General features: G+C 52.7%; 1 protein-coding gene across 4 annotated transcripts in view; it reads right to left on the reverse strand.

The window, feature by feature from the left end:
* SCMH1 (Scm polycomb group protein homolog 1) overlaps nucleotides 1-23,274 on the reverse strand; it is a 66,256-nt gene that overhangs the window by 2,485 nt on the left and 40,497 nt on the right. For 2 of the 4 annotated variants that reach the window (XM_050326167.1, XM_050326168.1), the window contains exons 9-15: nucleotides 16,294-16,526; nucleotides 15,611-15,737; nucleotides 14,385-14,585; nucleotides 13,563-13,748; nucleotides 7,676-7,807; nucleotides 2,053-2,256; nucleotides 901-1,043 (exon numbers count right to left, since the gene is read on the reverse strand). In XM_050326167.1, the coding sequence (XP_050182124.1) occupies nucleotides 901-1,043; nucleotides 2,053-2,256; nucleotides 7,676-7,807; nucleotides 13,563-13,748; nucleotides 14,385-14,585; nucleotides 15,611-15,737; nucleotides 16,294-16,526 (1,226 nt within the window). The remainder of the gene's footprint in view (nucleotides 1-900; nucleotides 1,044-2,052; nucleotides 2,257-7,675; nucleotides 7,808-13,562; nucleotides 13,749-14,384; nucleotides 14,586-15,610; nucleotides 15,738-16,293; nucleotides 16,527-23,274) is intronic. The other 2 variants (XM_050326169.1, XM_050326170.1) reach the window with 2 other exon arrangements.

Genomic DNA, 23,274 nt, shown 5'->3' on the forward strand with positions numbered 1-23,274 from the left:
GGCCAGAGCTTTGCACTGGACAGTTTTCCATGAAAAAATGTTAATGGACTTAAAGAAGAAAAATAAAAATCACCACCTCAAGCAACAGAACATCCTGTCCTATGTCAGTGCCCAGTGAGGTTTCTGCCTGATGAGACCTCCAGGGATCTCCAGTACCAGGTTTGAGCTGGTTTTCCCTTCTGCAGATAAAAGCAAGGTTCTCCCCAGGACTGCCAATCCAGGGCACTTCCAACCCTTGACAGCTTTTGCATAATTAAAACAAACATTTTTCAATTACTGGTGGTTTGAAAATAGAACTAATTAAAAAAAGGAGTGTTGTGTCAGCACAGCCCAGAGCAGGATGCAGCACTGGGTGTTTGCTCCCAGTGCTCTTCTGACTTCCCAAGCAGCACCAGATAGAACAGGGACTCAATCAAAACAGTTCTGGCAGGAATCAGGACATGGAGCTGCCAAACCTCTCGTAGCTTTAATGGTACAAACTCCACACTGTGTCTGCAGCTGTTTTACACTTACAGATGTGCACAAGGAGCAGAGCCTTAGGGGACTCCCTGATACAGGAAACGGAGTTGAGCAGCGAAGCACTCCGTGAATCCCACTTGGAATGTGTTTCTTGACAAGGGAATTTGCCATGAGGTGAGTTATCAGGCTCCAGGGCAAGCAGGGTCTGTGTTTTCAGCACCAGGATTCAAACACACCCAGGTTGCCAGGTCTGCCCCTGGAGGGGTCTGAGTGAGGATCCCAGTCCTGGACAGGGGATGAGCAGGATTTATGAGGATATTTTTATTAAGCACAGAACTCCAGCTGGTCCAAAGTGCTGCCATTTTCTGACTCTCCTGCGTTTTCCTTGTGCGCTGATTTCCCCCTCCCACAGGTGACACACGTGTTCACACAGACACTCACGTGTTTCCGGAACAGGTCCGCGTGGGGGCCCAGCTGAGGGTCGGACTCGCGGATGAACTGCATCACCTCCTCCACCGTCCAGGACGAGGGGTCGCGGCTGCTCAGCCGGGGCCCGTCCCGAGAGCCGAGGTACCTGTCGGACCCTGGGGGTGCAGACAGGGCTGTTACTGCAGCTGTCCCACAGCCACTGCCCCTCAACCCACCACTCAGCCTCCTCTCCCACAGCAAGGGCAGAGACACAGCAAGGATCACATCCCAGTCAGGCCCCATATTCCTGCAGCGCAGGTCTGGCACAGGAGCCGTGTTCCCTCTCCTTTTCAGGGCAGCCTTCTACACTGAGCCCTTTTCCTCCATCTCAACCCCAATTTCCCCTTGTTTGCCCCCCCCTTCCCACTCCTCCTCGCCTGTCAGCTGACAGCTCCCACCTCTGCAGAACACCCTCCCCACTCCCACGTCTCTCCCCACACATGGTTCCTCCCCCACTCCCAACACCTTCAGCACATTTAACACAGCAAAGCTGGTAAAAGTTTTCATTTTCTGACAGGTTGAGCCCACAGGTGACGTCCTGTTGTCCCGAAGCATAGCCCGAGCTGACACAAGTCCTGTTCCCAACGTTCTGGCATCAGCACAGCCCCTTGTCCCACCTCTGCCCTCACACACAGGTGGGGGGGAGCCACCAACAGCCTGAGCTTTGGAGAGGATCTTACTGACACCTTGCACTTAAAATCACACTTTTTGCAACCTGATGTGCTGCAGTGACCAGCTCAGCTCTCCTACCCCTGTCCCTCCGCACAGACACGTGCTGTTCACACACCCCACCCTCCCACCCCCTCTCAGCTCCAGACTCTCCAAGCAGCTCTTGACTCCCCAGCCATTCCCCATCCATCCTCATGGACCCACATGCCCATTTGGACACAGTTCAGCTCCTGCCTGCTCCTTCCTCTCCACCAACCTCCGGGTCCCCCCCGTCACCAGCCACAGGAGCAGCGTCACTGTCCACACTGCCACCCGCCCAGGTGCCATCACACCTCGCGGAGCTGGTGGGCTGTGCAGAGCCCAGTCTGGTACTTGCTGAAGTCAGAAAGGTGTAACTGGAGTTAGGAAGGCCCTCTCTTGCCATTGTGCAGCTGCAGGGCTGTTCTGAGCTCTTACCCCCAGAGCTAAGCCTGCGCAGGGCAGAGCTGCTGCCCTGGCTGAGGCTCGAGGGTTGGTGCAGGTGCCTGTATCCTGGCAGGTGATAGTCTCTGGAGCTCCTGCTGTGGCTGGAGGAATTGACAGAGTTCAAGGCAGAGTCCATAGGGTCCAGGCGAGGCTCCAAGGGCCCTGGGAGGCCATCTCCCAGGACAAAGGTTTCACCTGGAACGCACCAAGCTGCAGTCAGTGCACCCGCACGCCACGGCCCGACGCTCCCGCTCGGGGGCAGAACTGCAGCACTCCCTGGGTCTGACCCCTCTCACCGGGCTCCTGCACAGCACAGGGATCAAACCAGGCACCGCCTGCTGTTCACCTGGCAAATGCCCGTCCAGCTAGTGACAATGGTCAGTGCCCAGCCTGGGACAGCAGCTCCTCTGCTCGTGCCACCACCAGCTCTGGCCCAGCCCTGTGCCCTGATGGCTCTGGGCCCTCCATAGCAGGCCTGATCCATCTGGATGCCAACAGACACAGCACTCACACACAGCCCTGAGCAGGGAGGGGACAGGAGGTTCCCTGAGGGATCCTGGAGGGCAGCACCACATGCAGGGCAGGAGGGGCTGCACTCTCATGGCCAGGCAATGCTCCCATGCCGTGCTGGTCCTCCAGCCCCAGAAGCAACATGCTGGTGACCAGCTGCTCATTCCTCCTGCCCTTTTCCAGCCTAACCACTTGGGAGACCAACTCCCTGTGCTGGCACATGCACAGCAGGGACTGGGCTGAGGGTTCTCTCCAGGCAGGGTCCCAGGGCAACAGCAGCTTCCTCACCTTCTCTAGAAATGCACTGAATTTCCAGCTGTCCATGGCACTATTGGGAAGGAAAGGCTGAGGGGACTATCCAGGGTTCTATCTGAGCCAGCAAGACCTGCCCTGCTGTTACACTGTGACAGTTTCACATCAGGGCCACCGGTCTGTAGGTTTTACTGGCACAACCAAGTCTCAGCCCACGTGGCCCTTGAGCCTCCTGAGTCATCCTTCAAATACCTGCATTCTTTACTTGAATTACCTGGCAAGTTCCTGCATCAAGCAGGAAAGCAGCTCCCACACTGAGGGGCAGTGCCTGTGCACTCCAGGGCCAGCACACCGGGCTGGGGCTGCAGCTCCTCTAGCAGGGTCTGCAGAGACCCCGAGGGCAGCTCACAGCCCTGAGCTGCTGCCACTCAACACACAGCAGGTGACAAGGGGCAAGAAACCAGAGCCACTGCTCTGGCCAGGCCCTGGGTTTGCTCCCTGGGTCTTCCCAGAGCACAGGAGCAGCAGGTGAGAAGCCAGCACAGCAAAGCTGTCCTGAACTGGGTTGGTGGTGAGGATGCAGAGTTGATACTGCAGAGTTGATACTGCAGTCTGTGAGAGCCAGAAGCTGTTGAATTTTCCCAAATTCCCTGCTGACACGATGGTGCCAGGCTCCAGCAAAGGGAGGTGCAGAGCCTGAGCCTAACCCTGAGTGCTGCTGACACACAGTCCCACCTGACTGCAGCAGCCTCTCCTGAAGGCACCTTATTTGCTGTGGTTTCATGAACTGTGGGACTGCTGTGTGAGCTGCAATCCTCTGGTCTCAGTGTTCTGGTCTGTGTTTGAGCAGAGATCCCAGAGTCAGTTCAGCTGGAAATACCCAGCCCTGAACTTCCAGAGCTTCAGCTCCTAAGGGAACCCCCTTGTCTGGCTGTTGGCCAGTTTGGTGAGGCCAGTGGGAGGTTATCACCTGGGTAACTGCTGTTCTTCCACCTCGGGGGCTTTGTCACTCTGCACTTGAAGCACTCCTGCCTCTTTTAGCTTTAGGTCTCTGGGACATATCCCAAAACAGCAGCACAGCCCTGAAGTCTCACCTAGAAACTGCTGGTGTTAAGACTGTACCCCCCTGGTGACCTGTCCTGTGTCACTCACTTCCCACGTGGGCAGATGTGTTCTCACCTGCTCTCAGTGCATAAAAGGTGTTTTTATGACTCATGGCTTTTCCTGAATAAGTGTGAACCCCTCCTGCACTCCCACCATCCCATTTCAGCTCCTGGCTGGACACAAACCCAGCACAGAGATGGCTGCTCTGGCCCAGGGGTGGGTGCAGATCCCCAGCCAGACCCATCACTGGCTGTCCCTTACACCAGGGGGTCTCCACTAGAGCTGCTTCTGAGGAGACAGTTGGTCTCCTCTTCAACAGGACAGTTCTGCTTAAACCCCAAACCACTTCCCAATAAACATCTGGGAGAAGGTGCTGTCTGACTGCCAGGGAAGGGCAGAGGCAAGAGAGGGGTCGGTGGGCACGGTCCTGAGCACTGCCAGAGCAGCTGGGGCATGGGAACAGCTCCCTGCTGCACATCTCCACTCCCCAAGGAAACCCAGCCCCCCTGAGGTGCCACACAGCTTCAGCTGGGCAGGAAGCCCCAGGGCACTCACCCAGATGTGCTGGGTCAGGCACACACATCTCTAACTGCTCCCAGAAGTCAACAGAAGGCCCATCTTGGGAGCTTAGGAGAGCACACGCACAGGTTCATGTTGGTGCCATGCTGAGGATCCAAAACTCAACCCCAGAAAATACTTCACTCAACAATCAACACACTGATGTTATCCTGATGGGAATGTGATGCATTCTGCAGCTATGTGATCCTGTTCTCACAGGAACTGTGATCACACCCCCAGAGGCCAGGGGTGAGGCCAGGCCTGGGGGCAGCACGGTGCTTTGCCCAGGAGGCAGAAGTGAAGGTGCTCACTGACCCCAGGTTCCCTATCCCTGCACAGGGCAGTGTTGCTGGGCTGTGAACTCTGCAGCAGAGCTGGAGGCTTCCTGGCAGGGTCAATGCAAGAGAGACTGAGGGTCTTCTTAAAAACACAAGTACACAGAGAACTGCTCGGATGAACTGACATCTCTAGGAAGGGGAGAGGGAGATGAGGCAAGAGGGCAATGATTACTGTCCCTGTGAGTCATCTGCAGCAGAAAACAACGTGCCCGGGGGCATGGGCAGGGCAAGACTGTGCTCAGGCACGATCTAGGATCCTTCACCCTCCTCAACCAGCGTTGAAGGAGGGAGGAGGTGGTTGATTCTTAGGCAGATTTCCCTACACAAACTGCTAGACTTAACTAAAGGCTGGCAGTTGGCACGATGTAGGGAAACACACCACAATTAGTGGCGGAGAGGTAGGGAGCAGATAATTAAAGTTTAATTAAACAAATAGTGCTACAGACTCAACAGTGCCATTTTACTGCTGAAACACAGGAGTTTGGCCACAAGCACAAATCTGATTTGCACAACTACTGAACACCCACTGCTTCCAGCAAATGCTGGGCTGTGAAGGCAGGTCCCCACTGAGCTGGGACTGCAGCGTTTCAGCAAAAAGCAACACAAGTGCCACTGGATGCAAGAGGAAAAACAATGTAAGATGTGAGATCCCTTCCTCATCTCTCTGCTTTGCCAAAGGCATGGTGAGTGGGATATCCCACTGCTGCTCACAGCCTTCCATTTGGCAAACTGGGAAGCGTTCAGGGCCTGCTGTCTGTCACTCTGTTGAAACCAGAGAGAGTTCAGCCCCATGAGATGTACCTCTTGCTCAAGAAATATTCAATATCCAAGCACTTCAGGTGCATATTCTTAAAATATATCCTCTGAAATGCAAGTATTCCTGCCTGCACTTTGACTGCACGGTGGAGGAGGATATATTCATTCCAGCTTTTAGCTATGGGATAAGAATGACTTTCTAGGTGGAATTTGGAACTGCAGCTCGTTCCTCCCTGCTTGGACCAAGCACAGAACCAGACCAAGCTGCTGCAGGAAGGTCACACACTGACAGGATCACCCCCTCACACACAGACACACTTTCTGACCCACTCGTCTGTGTTTTTTGAAGAGGCTGGAGTATATTGCATCCAGATGGCACAACCCACTCAAAGGCCAAGGAATAACTGAATAGACTTTGAAGCAGACCAAGAATCAATCTCACAGACAAAGGTTCCTCCTTGGAATTACCCATTTTGGAAGGCTTCTCTATTCACTGACAGTGCAGAGTGTGCAATATTCACCACCCAGCTAAGGCACCTGAACCTTTGGAGCAGACCAGCACTTCCAGAACAGGCTGAACTGCGTGTCCCACCTGCTGGGGGAGGAGGAGGGGCTGGGCCATGCTAATGGTACCTCAGTGCAGTGGCTGATGGATCAGAGGGGAACGTCAAAGACACCAGCACGGATGTGTATTTGGAGGTGAGAAACAGAGGGGGCCTCAGGGAACAATTTCCAACTTGTCAATACGCTGGAATAGATGAGACAGTCCCCACATACCACCTTGGTCTTTGTTTCAGCTCTGTGACAAACCTACAGTTTTACTTACTGTAGATACTGAGGCCACTAAAAACCGTCCATCACAGAATCATAGAATGGTTTGGGTTGGAAGGGACTTTAAAGCTCATCTCATTCCCACCTCCTGCCATGGGCAGGGACACCTTCCAGTGGCCCAGGCTGCTCCAAGCCCTGTCCAATCTGGCCTTGGACACTTGCAGGGATGGGGCAGCCACAGCTTCTCTGGGCAACAGGGTGCAAGTTCAGACCAGCTGTGCTCAGTGACAGAGTCAGTGACCCTGCAGAGCACAGGACACTGTGATGGATGGAGACCAAAATCACCCACAGTGATGGCAGGCTGGGCACTCACACCTGGGATCAGCAACCCCAGCAAAGCCAGGGAAATGGGGATTCTAAAGGGACAGCAACAGAGCATGAAGCCATTGAACTGTGAGCCCACCCAGGAGTCTCCAGCACTTTTTCAGGAATGTATTACAAAGAATTGTGATTAACACCTTGGCAGATTTCACCATCCATTAATTAAAAGGCCTCAGTAAGATTAAATCTCCAGTCTGCATTATGGAGGGTTTGCAGTTCAGAACAGAAGTGGAAGGATTTTTACTAGAGGTTGCTCAGCTCAGGGAGCCCTCCAGCTACCTGGACCTCCTGGAAATCTCCCAGCTGCACATGCAAAAGACACCTGTGGATCAGACACCAAAGAGGACATTCCAGCAGTTGCTGGAATGTGGCCCAGCACACCAGTGCCATCCCAAGGGACTCTGTGGGAAGCAGCAGCAGGATGTGAATGATTTGGCTGAGCCAGTGGAGCACATGCCAGTGAGACCCCCAGCTATTTCAGGGAGGACTGTGAGGAACAAGATGAGATCCTGGGAAAGGGCAGCAGGTTCCTGGCTGTCCAGCTGCACATCAGCATCTGTACAACACACCCCAGCAAACCCTCAGGGAACAACCCAGGGCAGACTGACTGGAGCAGCTGGGCAGTTTAAGGATGTTAATGCCATGCATGGCCATGGAAGCCAAACCACGGGTGATTAAACCCCAAATTACACGGTATGAGAGGATGACTATCAGGGTTAGAAGGAATTCCCACTGCATTCCACATGCCTTACACATCCGTGTGGGGAACCTGCCTCGCCACAGAGCAGTTCCCTTCCCTCTGGAACACCAAGCACAACCCATGCCAGGGACAAGCAAAGCAGCTCCCTGAAGCCATGGCTCAGTCTGGCACGGCAGATGTGACCCTGCTGAGCCAGGACAGGGCACTGTCAACAGCCAGCTTTGGGAAGAGACGCTGTGCTCACCTTCCAAAGGGTGACGGTCATTCTTTGGTAACTTGGGGGAGAGAGGAGCAGTGTATGGAGGGGAATCTTGGGAATAGCGCTTTGTACCCCGGCCTGGTCCCTGCAGAGAGCCGTCTAACGAACTGCTTCTGTCTAGGAAGAGAGAACAAGCCCTATTTAGGAGTGGAGATGCCCTGGGAAATTCAGTCTTGCCAGAGTCCCTTGAGCTCTGCGTGCATTGCCAGCCCAGCACATCCGAGAGGGCTCAACAAGTGTTACAGAGAAAAAGGGTGGCGAGAAACCTAACAAAGAATCTTAGCCATGTTTTGCCACATTTTACCCCAAATATCATCCCTAGTTGACTTAGTTCCATTTCTCCTCGTTCTACCCCTTGGCTCATCCCACACAATTCCTGCTCGTCCCACTCTTCCCCTTTCAGACACACGTGACCCTTGGACAACTGGCAAACAACCCTGGGGTGATTTACACACCCTCTGTGCCAGACACAGTGCTGGATTAAACTCCACTCCAATTTTCCATCTTCCCCTCAGTGCACCCCCAGCTGTGGCTGCTGCTCCTCTCCCAGCACACCCCAAGGATGGGGCTCTCCGTGCCACAGGGGGATGTCGGGATGGGCTGGGACATCTCCTTGCACACACAGTGTCAGTGGGTGGATGGACACAGAATGGAAGTGCCAATACTGATGGGGACAGAGCCGGGTGAGTGACACAGGGGGTGGCAGACCATGTCCCAGCTGAGGTGACTCTCCAGCTGCCCCCTGCCCACTTGGGCCACCAGCTCCCAGGCCCCTTCCAGCTGCCCTGAGCACACGTGTGAGCCCACAGCACTCCGTGCTGGGCACAGTGGTGCAGTGTCACAGACAAGAGCCAGGAGCCAACACCAGCCCAGAGCAGCCCCCAGAGCTGGCACAGGGTGCAGGAGGGGGGACAGGCACGGCGGGGACCGACACTCAGGGAGATGCATCACACCCAACACACAGGGACAGGCGGGTGGGAGGCACCAGACGCACAAAGGTAGAGAAAAGGACCTGTTCTACCAATATCCTTCAGGGAAATGAAAGACAAGCTGCTTGCCCTGGGACTCCATGTGAGTATGACCAAAAATCGCTGTGACATTGTTAAAAAGACAAACTCCATCCTCAGGACAAGTCCCTGTAAGAAACATTCACTGCCCAGCAGAGATGGGAACAAATGCTCTTGGTAATGTCTCTGGATATCCCTGTGTCACCCAACCTTCTTCACCCAACAGCCACAGAACCACAACACGAGGTGATGCTTTGTAAAAGGTTTCATCAGGTTTTGGTTTGGGTTATTTATTTAAAGTGGTTGATGTTCAAAGTCATGCAAACACAGAACGTCAGGCTGTAGAAGACAATCCAGCAATCAGAAGTGAGGTTGGTGTAAATTAATGAAAGGATAACCCAAAAATAGAATTTTGCTTTTAAAGGAAAAATTTTAAGAAAATAAAGAAATGGAGTAAGATCCAGAGCTGTACTCAGCAGATCATCGGGAAAAAAACCCCACCTTCAGTTCAGGGATGCCATAAACATCATGGATGTGAATCATCTGAGAGGGAAGGACCCCAAATCTCAGTGGACAAAGGCTCACTTTGAGAAGGATGCTGAGAACAAGCAGATCATTTACTGGGATAAAAAGGCCCTGCTCAGCATGGAGCTGTGCACCTCAGAGCACGGGGAGGGCAGGAGGAAGGCAGGCTTTGAACTCAGCTGTGTTCTGAGACAGTGTACAGGCAAAGCCAGGCCTGTGCTTCAGCTACAGAAGGAACGAGCACAGGGCAACAGAGCAAGGGGATGTGCAGAAAGGTAAGGGTTAAGAGAAGAAGAAGGGAGGTTGTCTTGCCTGCAAATGATGGGACTGCTGTGAGGGGTATTTCATACCCCCTGACTCGGGAGCCTGGTGGGAGGAGGAGAAGCCCACCTGCCCATGCTTGGATGGTGCTGTGGGCCATCCCAAGGCCCTGGGATGGACACCTTTCCAGGCAGCCAGAGGCACTCACCTCATCCTGCCAGGCCAAAGTCACTCCAGGCTCCCACTGTGGGACACTGTGCCTTGCACTGATGGCACTGGCACCTCCTCCCTGGCTGCAGAGAACACCTACACACCTGGCTCAGGTGTTGATCCATCTGTGACACCCACCTGCACTCAGTGCACTTTAAGCTGAAAGAGGGTAGATTTAGACTGGACATCGGGAAGAAATTCTTCCCTGTGAGGGTGGGCAGGCCCTGGCACAGGTTGCCCAGAGAAGCTGTGGCTGCCCCATCCCTGGAAGTGTCCAAGGCCAGGTTGGATGGGGCTTGGAGCAACCTGGGCTAGTGGTGGAATGGGATGAGCCTTAATGTCCCTTCCAACCCAAACCATTCTGGGATTCACTTCCATCTGCAGCCAGGCTGAACACTGGGGCAGGGCTCAAAGGACAAAAGAAACAGGATAGGAATGAAAATGTCCACCACTGACTAAGTCAAACAACGGAATGTTCTCAAAGGGGGATGTGAGGGCACAGAGGAAGCCAGCAATGATGGTGCACCTGAAACTCTGGGTCTGCTGCAGCAAATTGTAACAGAACTCAGCGACACACTACTCAGAGAGACTGGACACGTGGTGCCAACATTTGGAACAGAAGGTGAAAAAATGATTCTGGCAACAAAATGCCCATGTCTGACCTCAGCAGCACCACAAGGCTTGTGGCTGGCTCCGAAGGAAAGGGCAGGGAAAATACAAGTGGTACATACCATGGCAGGGGTCCACCAGGAGATTGACCCAGCAGCTTCCCTACTATGGGGAAATCCTGATCTATCATGTGAGGGAAGAGAGGTCAGTCTCATGTACCTGGAATTCAGCAGATGTTAAAGAGAGCCACTGGCTGAGACTGAGAGCATGAACTACCAGAAGCCCTGTTCTGTGCACAGAAATCTGATTTGAGGGGAAAGGCAGCACTGAGAGACACATAAGGTTGGGGAGCAACTGCCAGTGAATCTGCTTGAAGAGCATTCTCAAACTCTGTCATTTAGTATTTTTATTTCAACCTTTGGCAGAAATGTTAGAGGTTTACTGATGAAATCTGCGGATGTCTTCCCACACCAGGCCAGACAAAGTGGTGTTTGAAATTAGGCAGGAAAGATCTATATAGAAGGAAGAACCAGTCAGGAGGTAAATCCAGCAGCCAAATGCAGATGTGCACTTGAAACACTGTCCCATGAGCTGGGAACCAGCAGGTGAAAACAGTAGATGAGAAGAACAAGGTATGTGACCAGCACAGGCTGATCATCACCTGTTACAAGGACACACTGACTGGAAGTGGCTGTAGAGATATTTCTTGTGACCATGGTGGTGCCAGTGCTGTGGCACCAGGTCCCCATGAGCTCCTCCCCAGAGGACTGGGTCACCCCGTGAAGTTTAAGTCAAACCAACACTGGCTGAGGAGAGCAGAGAGCATCCAAAAGGTGAGTTCCCCAGAGGGATACAACTGCTTTCCAACTAATTCCAGAAAAACGAGAACCAAGTTGAGCTAAAAGACAATGTTAAGACGAGGAGACAGATACCAAGTTGCCCAGGAATAAATTCTGGCTACAATATAGTTTCTAAATACTCAGCAAAAAACCTTGGAGCAGCCTCCAGTGGAAGAGCAAAATCTGTAACTCCGGAGTCAGTCAAAGCAACACCATGTGCTGGGGTGCAGCAGGGCCCAGGGCTCAGGGGGCCAGAAGGTCCTTCCAGTCCTGTGTTTTCAGGTGGCTCCAGGGCAGATCTACCCATTCAGAACCTTTCACAGCCCAGGCACAGCAATCAGCTTCCTGAATCCTTGCTGTTCCTGATGCACAACTCCACCTGTTTCCCCCTGTTTCCATGACCATGCCTTAGTTGGTAGGATGGAATGGCAGGACACAGCTGACCCAAGGGCTGCTGCAGACCTTCCTTCTGCCCCAAGCACACACACCAGTTCTCCACAGCAGCCCCAGGAGTGCTCCTGAAAGCCAGTTTGTTCTGGGAACTGAAAGCAGCTCCAAGCCCTAACCATTGGCCACTTACTGGAAGAACCAGCCCCATACAATCCATTCCCATCCTGTAGAGGAAGCAAGGCAGGACATGCAGAGCTGAAACAGCTCTGTGAGACCACAGCAGATTGACACTTGGCATGATTTAAGGATGTACAACTGCACTCTCATTCCTCCATGACCAGCCCAAACCTCCCAAAATCGCCGGTACTCTTTCTTTGCCCTCACCAGAAGCCACTGTAAAGTGTAGACAATAATGTTTATCATCTTCTTTCAGCTGCCTGAGAAAGGTGTTAGATGACCAGATGACCAGCAAGCTGTGAGACATCAGTATGAACTGCAGGACTAGGTGCTGTCACTTCCCTAGACTGTGGTTAATTTTTCTTTAACCCCTGCAACCATTCACGAGTTCCGGATGGGCAGGTCTCAGCACTGTGTCAGAACTGGTGCTGTGCCTGAGCTTCCCTGAATTCTGATTTACACTTCTCCACCCTGCCTGGCAGCCCAGCTCTGGGCAGAGCCACCACTGACCTCTCTTGGAGGCTGGAAACCCTGTGTGTGAGCTACAGGAGCCTCTCATCCATGCCCACACCTCTCCTCTCCCTCCCACTCTGGTTTTGCTCTATCCCTCAACAACAGGGTATCTCCACACTGAAACGTGGAGATTTCTTCTTTTTGAGGGTTCCCCAAGGGGCAACCTCCAGTCCCAATAACTGACCATGCTGCTCCTGTCCTTGAATTTCCTACAGCTCCTCTTCTCACAGCACAGCACAACTCCCTGCTCCTGGCCCTGTTGGCTCCAGCACAGCTCTGCTCAGCCGTGGAGGAAGCAGAGGATCATCCTCACTCTCCTCCTGCTCATCCCCTCCCCGAGGGTGCTCTGTGAGGTGCAATGAACAAAGCACTGTGGCATTTGGCAGTTGCCCCTACACCTCATGCTTAGAAACTTCTTAAACAGTTCTTTCCAAGTGCTTCATCCTTTTACATTCCAAACTCTTGCTTCTCTTGTCAGAGCCATAATTATCCAAAGGATTAATTTTGGAAAGATCTCAAACAACACAACACCTATTTGCTGACTGGGGAAGCAAAAAGCAAGACAGGAGAGGAGAGCAGCACTTGTCAACCACCTAAGAGGGTGCACATAGCTTTGATCCTCTCCACAACCAGCATTCCTAGAGCAGGAGCTCCCCCAGAACCCCCAGAAAACCCGGGGGGGGCAGTCAAGCCCCAGGACTGCTGCCACTACCCAGCACTGTGGGGGGAACTGCTGGACTTGTTTCCGAATAAGAGCAATTTCAGCCTGATGACCTGCACTGTGGCATAAACTGCCCAGCTGGGGTGTGCTGGTCAATGCAGCAGAGCATCAGCCATGGCAAGGTCAACAAAACCACCTCTGCCTCGGATTGCTGCATGAGCATCACCTGTGAAGGGCCACATTGTCACCGAGGGCTGGACGTGCTGGCAGCGGGTCCACGGCCACTGTGGCTCTAATTCATCCCTAATTACAGTTCACCTGCTGCATGTTATCACTCTCAGGCACTCTTTCACCTTACTCCTCACTGTGTGAAGTCACCACAAACAGATTACAGGGAGCAGGGAGGACTGGGGGACGAGGAGAGGAGGGAAGACAAGGAGACAGCACGGATGAGCGGAAACCTAGAGCGGAGATGGAAATCAAACTGACAGGCAGAAAATGCAGCTGGAATCCTGCACAACAAGAGCCCTGCGGTCATGTGCACGACACTGGGTGTGATGTAATGAACCCTGTGAGAGGGCCCTGGAACACAGCCCTGCCTCCAGAGATAGAGATAAAATCTGGGTTAAGACACGGAGCACTTGGGGTCCCTACAGCGCCGCCCCCGCCCCAGCTCCTACCTGGTAGATACCTGTCGTGGTCGTACTCGTGTGAGCGCTGCATGTGGCTGTTCTGAGAGAAAGGCTGGTTCCCAAAGAGGTTGTCACTGCGCAGATTGTGGCACAGCTTCTCCAGGAAGCGGAGGACGTAGGTGATACTGTTTACTGCTGGCAGGTTCAGAGTGTGCTGTTCCCGATCAAACACAGCTGGAGACAGAAACAAACAGAGCCCAACACGTGAACCCCCTGCCGAGGCGGAGGCTACGCCCAGGGCCGCGCAGCTCCTGGATCTCGGCATCGCTGGGCTAGGCTGGAGCCAACAACAGCCACTGCCTGGGGCTGGCACAGCGCCGGGACAGGCCGGGACCAGCCTGCTGCTCCCAGCGCCGGGCGGGCGGCAGCGCCGGGGCAGCCACGGGCGAGGGAACCAGACCTGGCTCTGCATGGGCTTAAAGACAGTTAAAAACCTCAAAAACTGGGGTAGTTCTTGTCTTTCCGTGAGGAGCTGTGAGAATCCCCCCCGTTGTGCCTCCTCCCGGGGCCGGGGCAGCGCAAGGGACAGTCGGAGGGGCAGGATGGTGCCCAGGCTGATGCCAGGGCTGCTCACTGCCTGCTCGCTGCCTGCTCCCACAGCTGTGCCCACAGGCCATGGGAACTGCTCTGCTCTGAGTCAGCCACCAGCTGCTGCTTCACTGACACAGATGTGTGGCAAGAAAGAGAAGACAGAACTCTTCTGTCTGCCCCTGGCCTGTGGCTGCACCAGGCTCCAGGACAGACATCTTCCAGCGAGAGAACTCTTGCAACAACCTCTCTGAAGGCAAAGTGCTGTGGGCCCATTCTCACCTGAGATGACCTCTCCCCCGTGGCCTTGTTTTAAGAAGGAGAAGACTGTTTTCTGATGATAAGCGCAGTCAATGCAGGCCTGTACTGCTTGCTGCAGGACAACAGAAGCTCGAGCTGGTCCAAAATGGTCTGGCAGCTGCTGAACCTTCTTCTTGTCTAGGTGGGGCCCAGTGCTGCCATTCTTGTTCAAGTAAATGCAAACTGCCAAGATGAGAAACGTGTTTGCCATTAACCCACTCAAGAAAGCAAGAAACAGATGCCTAAAATCCAACCTGAGAGACGCTGAGATTTTAAGAGTGTCCAATGGCTCACAGGGGGTAATCCACCACGACTGCCTGTCTGCATCCTCACAGTGGAGCTGCTTCTAGAGGGGAACTGCCTCCAAAACCTTCCTGCCTCATGCTCACCTTCCAAGCTGCTGCCGTTTCTCCCTGGTCAGGCTGTAAAGTGGTTCCCACACCAGCCAGGTCAGGTGGCCGTGGTGTTCAGAGGGGATGAAGGAATTATACCCCCACTTTTCAGGGGTTCCTACAGTGTTTCTTTTTTAGAGAAACTGAGTTCTTTAGGTTCCTCTGAAAACTGGCCACTTATATTCTGGGCAAACAGAGGGCTCAGCCCATATCCAGAGCTTGACTCAACATGTCAGAAGCAGCTTTGCATTAGACTTTCCTGGCCAGATTCATCCTCAGCTGCACTCACATCTGTAGCAGTGCACACACTCTTCACTGCTGTTCCTCCTCCCCTACTCCCTCCTCTCCCTGAGTGCCTTGACATCCTGGCTGGAGCTGGACAGATCACAGTCCTTTGGTAGCTGCTCTGCCCCCTGTGCAGCTCCAGCAGCCGTGCCTGGCATGGTCTGGGAGAGCTCAGGGGCTCACAAGGGTCTCTGCACACCCGAGTGCCCCCAGGCACGAAGGGCCATGAACAGTGTCCCTGGAGAGCTGTGGAGTCACCACCACGCACGTGGGAACTCAGGGAAAGGGGTCCCTGCACTCAGCAGGTGGCTGCAATCTTCCTACAACTTCATTATTTCCAAATGGACAGAGAGATAAACAAACAACTGATCTGGACTCAGTGCCTCTCCCAGGCCAGCCCTCCTGGAATTGTAAGGATTGCTGGTTTACAGGCTAGGAAGAAATGGGACTCTCCTGTGGTGTCACTGTCTGCCTGCTGCAGTTCCTAACTGTGCAATCCTGTCAAGAACGTGGTCTGAGACCCTTCCTTACCTGTGGGAGCCTGCATGGCAGAGCTGGGGATTGTAGCAGCGTCCTGGGGCACAGTGCTTGTGTCTGGCTCTGGGGTACTGGTGGTTGGAGAGGTGGGTGCTGGGTTCAGCAATGTCCTAGGTTTCCTCTGCAGAAAAAGAGGAGATATTTCTCCTTTTATCCCTGCTCTCCTTTACCACCCGTGATCACTACACTCTCTCCTCTGCATCCAACAGACAAGGCACTGTGGAACATGACACATTTCTGATGGTGATGACGGGGTGTCCTAAGAATGTAGTAATCAATAGGTGTGTATTTTATAAACCACAATCCTGACAAATAACAAGCCCGAGATCTGCCACCTCAGTTTGACTCGGATCAGCCACACACGAGGACAGGAGAGCTTATTCCATCGTCTGGCCACCCTGCCGTGCTCCCAGCATCTGCCATGCTACTCCACAGCCAATGCACTTCCAAAGACACAGCTTCTTGATGGAAATGATCTTTAGGACACAGACATTCTCTACAGCTCTGGGGTTGGACTCTGAGGATGCTCCCAGCCCACATACCCCTCAGGTCTCCTACTTGCTGCAGTCACACAGCCAGAGGCTGAGACAAACGTGCACAAACACACGCATGCACCATCCCGTGGCAGGACCTGCAGCACCTGCTGTTCACCCGCCTGCATCAGCATCAGCTTTTACCTTACTGCCAGGCTTGGGGCCTCTCTTTCTGGGGAATTTCAAAGGCTCCACTGACTTGGAGGGTGCAGGCATGGGGTGGTGGATTAGCGCTTTGGTCGTTCGACCACGCTTCTTCCCTGTTTTGCGACGCCTTTGCCCTTGTTGATGCCCCAAAACAGTCTTTGTGCTACTGTGCATGCTAGGTTTCTCCGAGTTTACTTCGGAGGCAGGTAAAGGGCTCTTTGGAATCACAACTGAAATAAAAAGAGAAAAAGCAAATATAATTAAATCAGGCGAGAATCAAAACAAGAGCAGCCTCCATCTTTATACAGTCACATGGAAAAACCTGGAGCACTCACAGCCCCCTGAGCGGGGGCACTGCCCTCCATGCCGGAATAAAACCAAACACACAGATCCCTGGCTTAGCACTCGAGCTGTGGGACACTGGGGCTTGGCCTGCATGGGCTGAACTCCAGAAGGATCACGTTTTCAGCCATACCTTCCTTCCTGAAAATAACTGGCACCTACAGCTCTTCCTTCTGCGAGTGGTGACCTGCCAGCGACCACGTAAAAGGCTCTGAGAGCATTCCTAGGGAAGGATCAGCCAAGACCTGCCTGAGAGTCAGGGCTGTGCTGGAAATCCCCTCACTCAAGGCTGAAGTCAAATTTGTTCTGTCCCTAAATTTCCAGCGAACTGCAGCGGAAGGGACCAGCTCCACCCTTGATGGATCACTGCTCCTGTAATAGCTCATCTCAGCTGGACCAGCTGCCTTCTCCTCTCAGGTACTGCCAGAGGCAAGTCTGTTCCTTCTTATCTTCTCACACTTTCCATGATAAAACCAGGTTTCTGGTAAATTTGCCCATAAATCCTCTGAATTTGGTCATTCATCTTTCCCAAGTCCTGTTAAAGGCTAGAGACGAGCTGGCCCAGCTCAGTAGACCAGTATTTCCTTCAGTTTTAAAATTCTACCAAAAAGAAAGAAATAAACATCCTCCTGGATATTGAAAAATGCAGAGAGACCTTTAGGATATCTTGTTTCTCACACGTGGAAACCTCCATGTGTATTCAACATAGGGGCAAGGAGTTAGAAAGACACAAACACTTTTGAAATGAGGGGCTTTGCAGTTAAGGAAAAAAAATCTTGGCCAAGGAAACAGAGTGAAATAACAGATTGATACCAGGATGGCACAACTGTGGGTACATACAGAGATTTTTAAGGTTTCTTTAATGAGGATTTTATGAGCAGTTACTGTAAGCAAGGACTCATTCCCTTGGCACAATGAAGTGCCCCATCCCTGCAAGTGTCCAAGGCCAGGTTGGATGGGCTTGGAGCACCCTGGGCTAGTGGAAGATGTCCCTGCCCATGGCAGGGAGGAGATGAGCTTTGAGGTCCCTTCCAACCCAAATAACGTGGGGCATGCAGGATCCAGCCCCATTCTGCTTGTCATGTGGGCAGGGTAAGATTTAGTTTGAATTTCATTTCCTTGCTTTTGTGCATTAACATTCTGTATCAGAAGCTGGGAAGAAGCACACAGTCATTCAGAATCTGTCTGACTTCCCAAGTAATGACCTTTTTGTGTCAGGCTGATACAAGGAATTGTGGGAGAAACAGGGTTTTACTGCTCCTTGTCTGAAATGTTAATATTAACAGCAAGGCTTCTTGGCTGGTAAGAAAATGAATAAGATAGCTCAAGTGCTTCTTACAGCTGATGGTTTTCCAGGAGAGTCAGTGTCACCTGCTACAGGTGACATCTGGCACTGAGCAGGGAGGAATGGCACACGTGGGACAGCTGCTGATCATGGGAACTGTGGGGGCTCTGGCCTCACCTGTGCATGGCTGAAATGTTTATATTACAGGATTTATCAGAATCCCCCAAGTTGACAGAACAAGGATAAACACAAGGAAAATGCAACAAGTTGCCCAGAGAAGCTGTGGCTGCCCCTGGATCCCTGGGAGTGTCCAAGGCCAGGTTGGACGGGGCTTGGAGCAATCTGGGCTAGTGGAAGGTGTCCCTGCCCATGGCAGGGGGTGGAATGAGATGGGCTTTAAGGTCCCTTCCAACCCAAACCAGTCTGTGACTGTGTGATTCTAAAACATTCCACACTTCAAAGGAAATGTCAAACATCAAAGGGATGTGGAAGCCAAGGTGGGAGGCATTTCATCTGAGATCTGCACAATGCTCAGTGTCTAAACCAAGTGCCACAACAAGGTTTCTCTAACCTGGAGGAGAAACTGAGGATTCTACAGACAAGCTGTGAAGCAAACCCACGCTGATCTCAGTTTCTCCAGTGACAAACCCACAGAAAAGGTGCATTTGGGAAGCTGGGGTGCAGCAGGCAGAGCAGCTGGACTGCACCCTTGGCTCCCAGGCTGGGACCATGTCGCTGGGAACCCAGGGCCAGGGAAAAAGAAACTGCTGCCAGGTGAAGTCCTGGGGTGCAAGCTCTCACTGCATAATCTTGTAATAAAAACTGACTTCATCTTTTGGTGAAATAAATGCAAGAAACATCTGTTGCCCACTTCAGCTGTAAAGACAACACAGGTAATGGCAATTTGCCAGGCTTAAAGAATTCGTTTTGGGTTTTGGGCAATAAAAGCCTGTAACAGGGTGCAGTTAGATCCCATGATGGGACACCTCATGTCATTCAGCCACCCAGAGGAGTTCCCACTGTGCCTGTGCCCTTGGCAGCACACCCCTAGTCCCTGTCACAGCCACAGCTCCTGCAGGGACGGGGCTGTTCAACAGAGCAGGTGAAATGACAGGTAAATGTGCAGCCAGCTCAGGGCAGAAACACAGCCTGTGCCCCAGATGGGTGCTGTGTGCCCGGCAGTGGTGCTGAGCACAGCCCTGAGCACAGCCCTGGGCACAGCCCTGAGCACCCTGCACAGCAGGCACTGCTGCTCCCCCTGGGGCTGCTGCCACCAGACTGATGCAATGCACATTTTTCTGAGCCAGAGTGCTTTAATGAAATGAGGTCTTATACTCCCACGATCCAACCCCACTCAGCAGATTGCCCGGATTTTTTGTTGGATTTTAACCAGGCTGTGAGTCAACAACAGCCGGTGCTAATTCCTTTCTCTTGCCCTCCCCGATGCAGAGCTGCACTCGCTCATCCTGAGGAGACACCACGAGCTCCAGAGCAGTCATCCCACCAGCTGCACCCACACAGCCACGGGGCAGCCCCCAAAACACAGGGGTACTGCTGCCCACGCTCTGCCTCATCCCCCAGGCACTGGGGTGACTGGATGCTTCCTAAAGAAGCCTGAAGTTTCCTGTCAGCAGCCTGTTATTTTCCTGCAGGATTTCAAGTACTGCTGTCACATGGACATGGACTGGTCCAGAAGGACAAGACTGCTCTGGAGGGAGCAGTGCTGAGCACTCAGCCCTGTCTGCACCCAACTCAGCACCCACAAGAGCTCCAGAGGTGGAAATAGCTGTGCCCAGCAAGCAGGATTATCTCACAGCTCCAACCACTGCTCACATCTCCTTAACTGTGAACAGCTTCCATTTACTGCAACTTATTCAGATTATTACTGCTTCCTAATTAGTAAGAATCTAAAGCTTTTAAAGAGTGTCCAAAGAAGGGCCACAAAGATGCTGAAAAGTCTGGAGGGGCCACACAAGAAGCAGCTGAGGGCACTTGGTGTGTGCAGCTGGAGCAGAGCAGACTGAGGGCAGAGCTCAGCAGGGGCTGCAGCTCCTCCCGAGGGGCAGCTCCGATCTCTGCTCTGGGGGAGCAGGGACAGCCCCCAGGGAATGGCTGGAGCTGTGTCAGGGCAGGCTCAGGGTGGATCTCAGGGAAAGGTTCTTCCCCCACAGGCTGGTTGGGCACTGAACAGGCTCCCCAGGGCAGTGGGCACAGCCCCAAGGCTGCCAGAGCTGCAGGAGGGTTTGGACAACGCTCTGAGGGACAAGGTGGGATTGTTGAGGTGTCTGTGCAGGGCCAGGAGTTGGACTCAATCCTTGTGGGTCCCTTCCAGGTCAGGATCTTCTGTGATTCATCTGGAGGCAGTGCCAGCCCAACAGTGAGCAGCTGCCAGAGACATCTCCACTTCCTTCTTCCTTGTAGAAGCCACTGAGAGGAGCCACATTTTCAGAAAATCAAGCAGGGCCGTCTTAAAAAATCCACAGTTTGCTGTTTTGCTGTTGCTGAGAAAAGCAGTATCTCTCTGCCCCACAGCTTTGGTGCTCTCCTGAGCTCTGAGGAATCTCAACAACTCCAAAGCTCTCCTTGCTTTAGGTGAGGAGTTAAGCCAGCAGCCTCCAGAGATCCCTTCTGACCTGCATTATTCAGTGATCTGAACTCACAGTTAATCATTTCAGCTCATTAAGGGAACAGAAAACTAATCAACAGAAGTTTTCTGCTGGCTGAACTGTCTTGTTTTGGGTCATGCAGGCATCCAGCACCAGGGCAGACATGGAGGAGTGGGTTGGCTCCTTGCTGGGCCGGCTGGCATCGGATCCATTTGGCACAGTGAGAAACATTCCCCTGAACATGCAGGACCAAAACCAGCTGAACTCAGAGCCAAAGAAAAGTCAGACACCACTCATGGTGTCATTGATCACTGAAGGATCAGTTTAAACAACAATTCTGAGCGTCCTGCAGAAACCAAGTGAATTCAGGGTTTCAGGCCCTGCTTCCCAATGCCAGTGCACCCTCTGCCAGCTGACACACGGCACCCACACTGTGACTCCAGCTGTGACCTACAGGAGGCTCTCACAGTTGCCATCCACACACAAGAGTAGTCAGAGGAAGCAGCATTTGTCACCCATCAGCTTATCTCAGGCTTGGCACAGCTTGAAGAAGACAAAATTATGTGCTTGGGACATGAATTACAAAGCTGAAACCATGTAGGAAAATATGGAACAGAAATAGTGAAGTTGCAGAAGGGTTTCCTGCCTTTCTCTACTATTTACCAGCCTCATTTACCAACAGGTGCTGGAGCCCAAACCCCAAATCTCCATTTTCTGTGCCAAGAGCTCTGTACTCTCAGATGCAGTTGTAGCTCCCACACTGCTCCCTGGAGACCTCAGTAGTGACCACTGCAGTGTCCTGAGGGGCAGGGGTGGTTTCTGAGCAGCCTGAGCACGCCACTCATGCCCATCCCAAAGCCCCTCTGCAGGTTGTCCTGCAGGCCACCCCTCCAGTGGTTCTTTGGTGCTCAGCTGCCCCTTGTCCCATCTCAGCACTGCACAGGAATCAAAGACATGGGTTACAGAGACACCTTTAAGGAAAGTAAATTTGCCAGAGAGCAGAAATCGTGAGATCTGGCTGAATCCTTCCCTGGATGAGGCATTTCAACCCTAGACATACTGAAAGCTGGAGCTGGACAGGAACCAGAGTTCAGTGCCTGTCCAGAATAATCTGTGAAAGCTTCAAACCCCTGTGATTCTTCCCCAAGCAGAGACCATCCTCAGTGGCCACCATGAGCACAGCTGGGACAGAAATACAGGCTCTGGGAAGGCTCCAGACTGGGACAGCCCTGAGCTCTGGCACAACACAGGAGAAAGGGTCAGAGCGTGGGTGGGAGACATGGGCTCCCTGCAAGGGCAGGGATTCAGAACAGGACTCCAAATCCTGGAATTTAAAAGACAGAAAAGGCAACTATTCTGGTAATTGAGTAATTCCTGCAAGGATTCCTGCTCTCCAGCCTGGAACATCTACTTGGGCTAAGGCTGAGGGTAGAGGAGATATCCCACACAGTAACACAGTGAGAGGATCCAAGCACTGCTGGATTCTACCTGTTCCTATGATCAGCAGACTGAACTCCCAAAGACAGTTTCCTTTTACACAGGATTTGTCTAGTTTCAGCTTTCCACTACTGAACCAAGGTTCTTTATCCACTGATCCTCTGCCAGACCTCACTGGCCAGCACACAAAGAAATCCAAATCCATGGTCCCCAAAACAGTCTCCATCCTGCTCATCCTGACCAGCAGGTTGCATTTTAATGTCTTTTCTGGGCAGGACATTCACAGGGACATGAAGAGTTGTTGCTTCAAACAAAAGTAATGCCTTGCATGTTTACTGAACCTGAGACAGGCTCTGAACATTCATCATGAGTGTCCCACTTCTTAAAGGCTTAGAGATCTGCACGGTCCAGGGCAGCAATTTTCTCATCTTAATTGCTGGCATGTGCTCAGATGAGCTCTGTCACTGCAGATGCCACTGTACACCCCACTGGCACCAACTCTGGCGTTTTTATGGTTGTTTTATTTGGTTTTTTTTCCAGTTGCTATATTTACAAAAATTTATAAAAATAAAACAATTGGGGAAAAAAAAGAAATGTCCCAGGAGTCACGGTGACACCATCAACTGCAGTTTGCTATTTGTACAAGTCTCACATTCTCAGCATTCACAGCAGCATTCCTGTGGGCCCCAAACCACCCTGGCAATCACACCCAGCTCTCTCCAAAGCAGCACAGAGGGATCTTGAAACCCTTGCCAGGTGTTGCTGCACCTTGTGCCATGTCTTAGTGGTGCTGGGCTGCATCCTGACAGCCCTGGGGACTTGCCTCAAGTGCCAGACCAATAACAGCACTGCAAAACAGCCCAGGTGTCCCACCTCTGGTTACAGCCACCCATGGATGTGTGGAAAAGAACAGCTGGAGACTGCATCAGTGCTACTGGAGCTGAAGAGCACAAACCCCTATTCTGGACCTGCAGGGTCTGCTTACAGCAATAAACACCACAACTCAGGGCCCAGGAGACCTCTCCACCCCCAGTCTGCCCTTGGTGCATCACCAACCCCCCTTTACCCAGACACTTGCTGAACCCAAGGAGCTGATTCTACCCAAGGTGCCTCTGGCTAAAACATTTTCCAAAACAGAACAGAGGCTTTATCCAATAACATGGCCCCCAAGAGGAATCTGACCTGCTTGGGCAGTGTCAATCCAGCTCCTGTAACAAATCTGGAAGGGTCTGGACTGGACAGTGCCCATGTGGATGGATGTGACACAGCCCACCTGCCTTTCCACAAAGTCTTCAAGATCCTCACCAA

Source organism: Myiozetetes cayanensis, unplaced genomic scaffold, assembly GCF_022539395.1.
Source record: "Myiozetetes cayanensis isolate MyiCay16 unplaced genomic scaffold, myiCay2020 scf31, whole genome shotgun sequence".
NCBI lineage: Eukaryota > Metazoa > Chordata > Aves > Passeriformes > Tyrannidae > Myiozetetes > Myiozetetes cayanensis.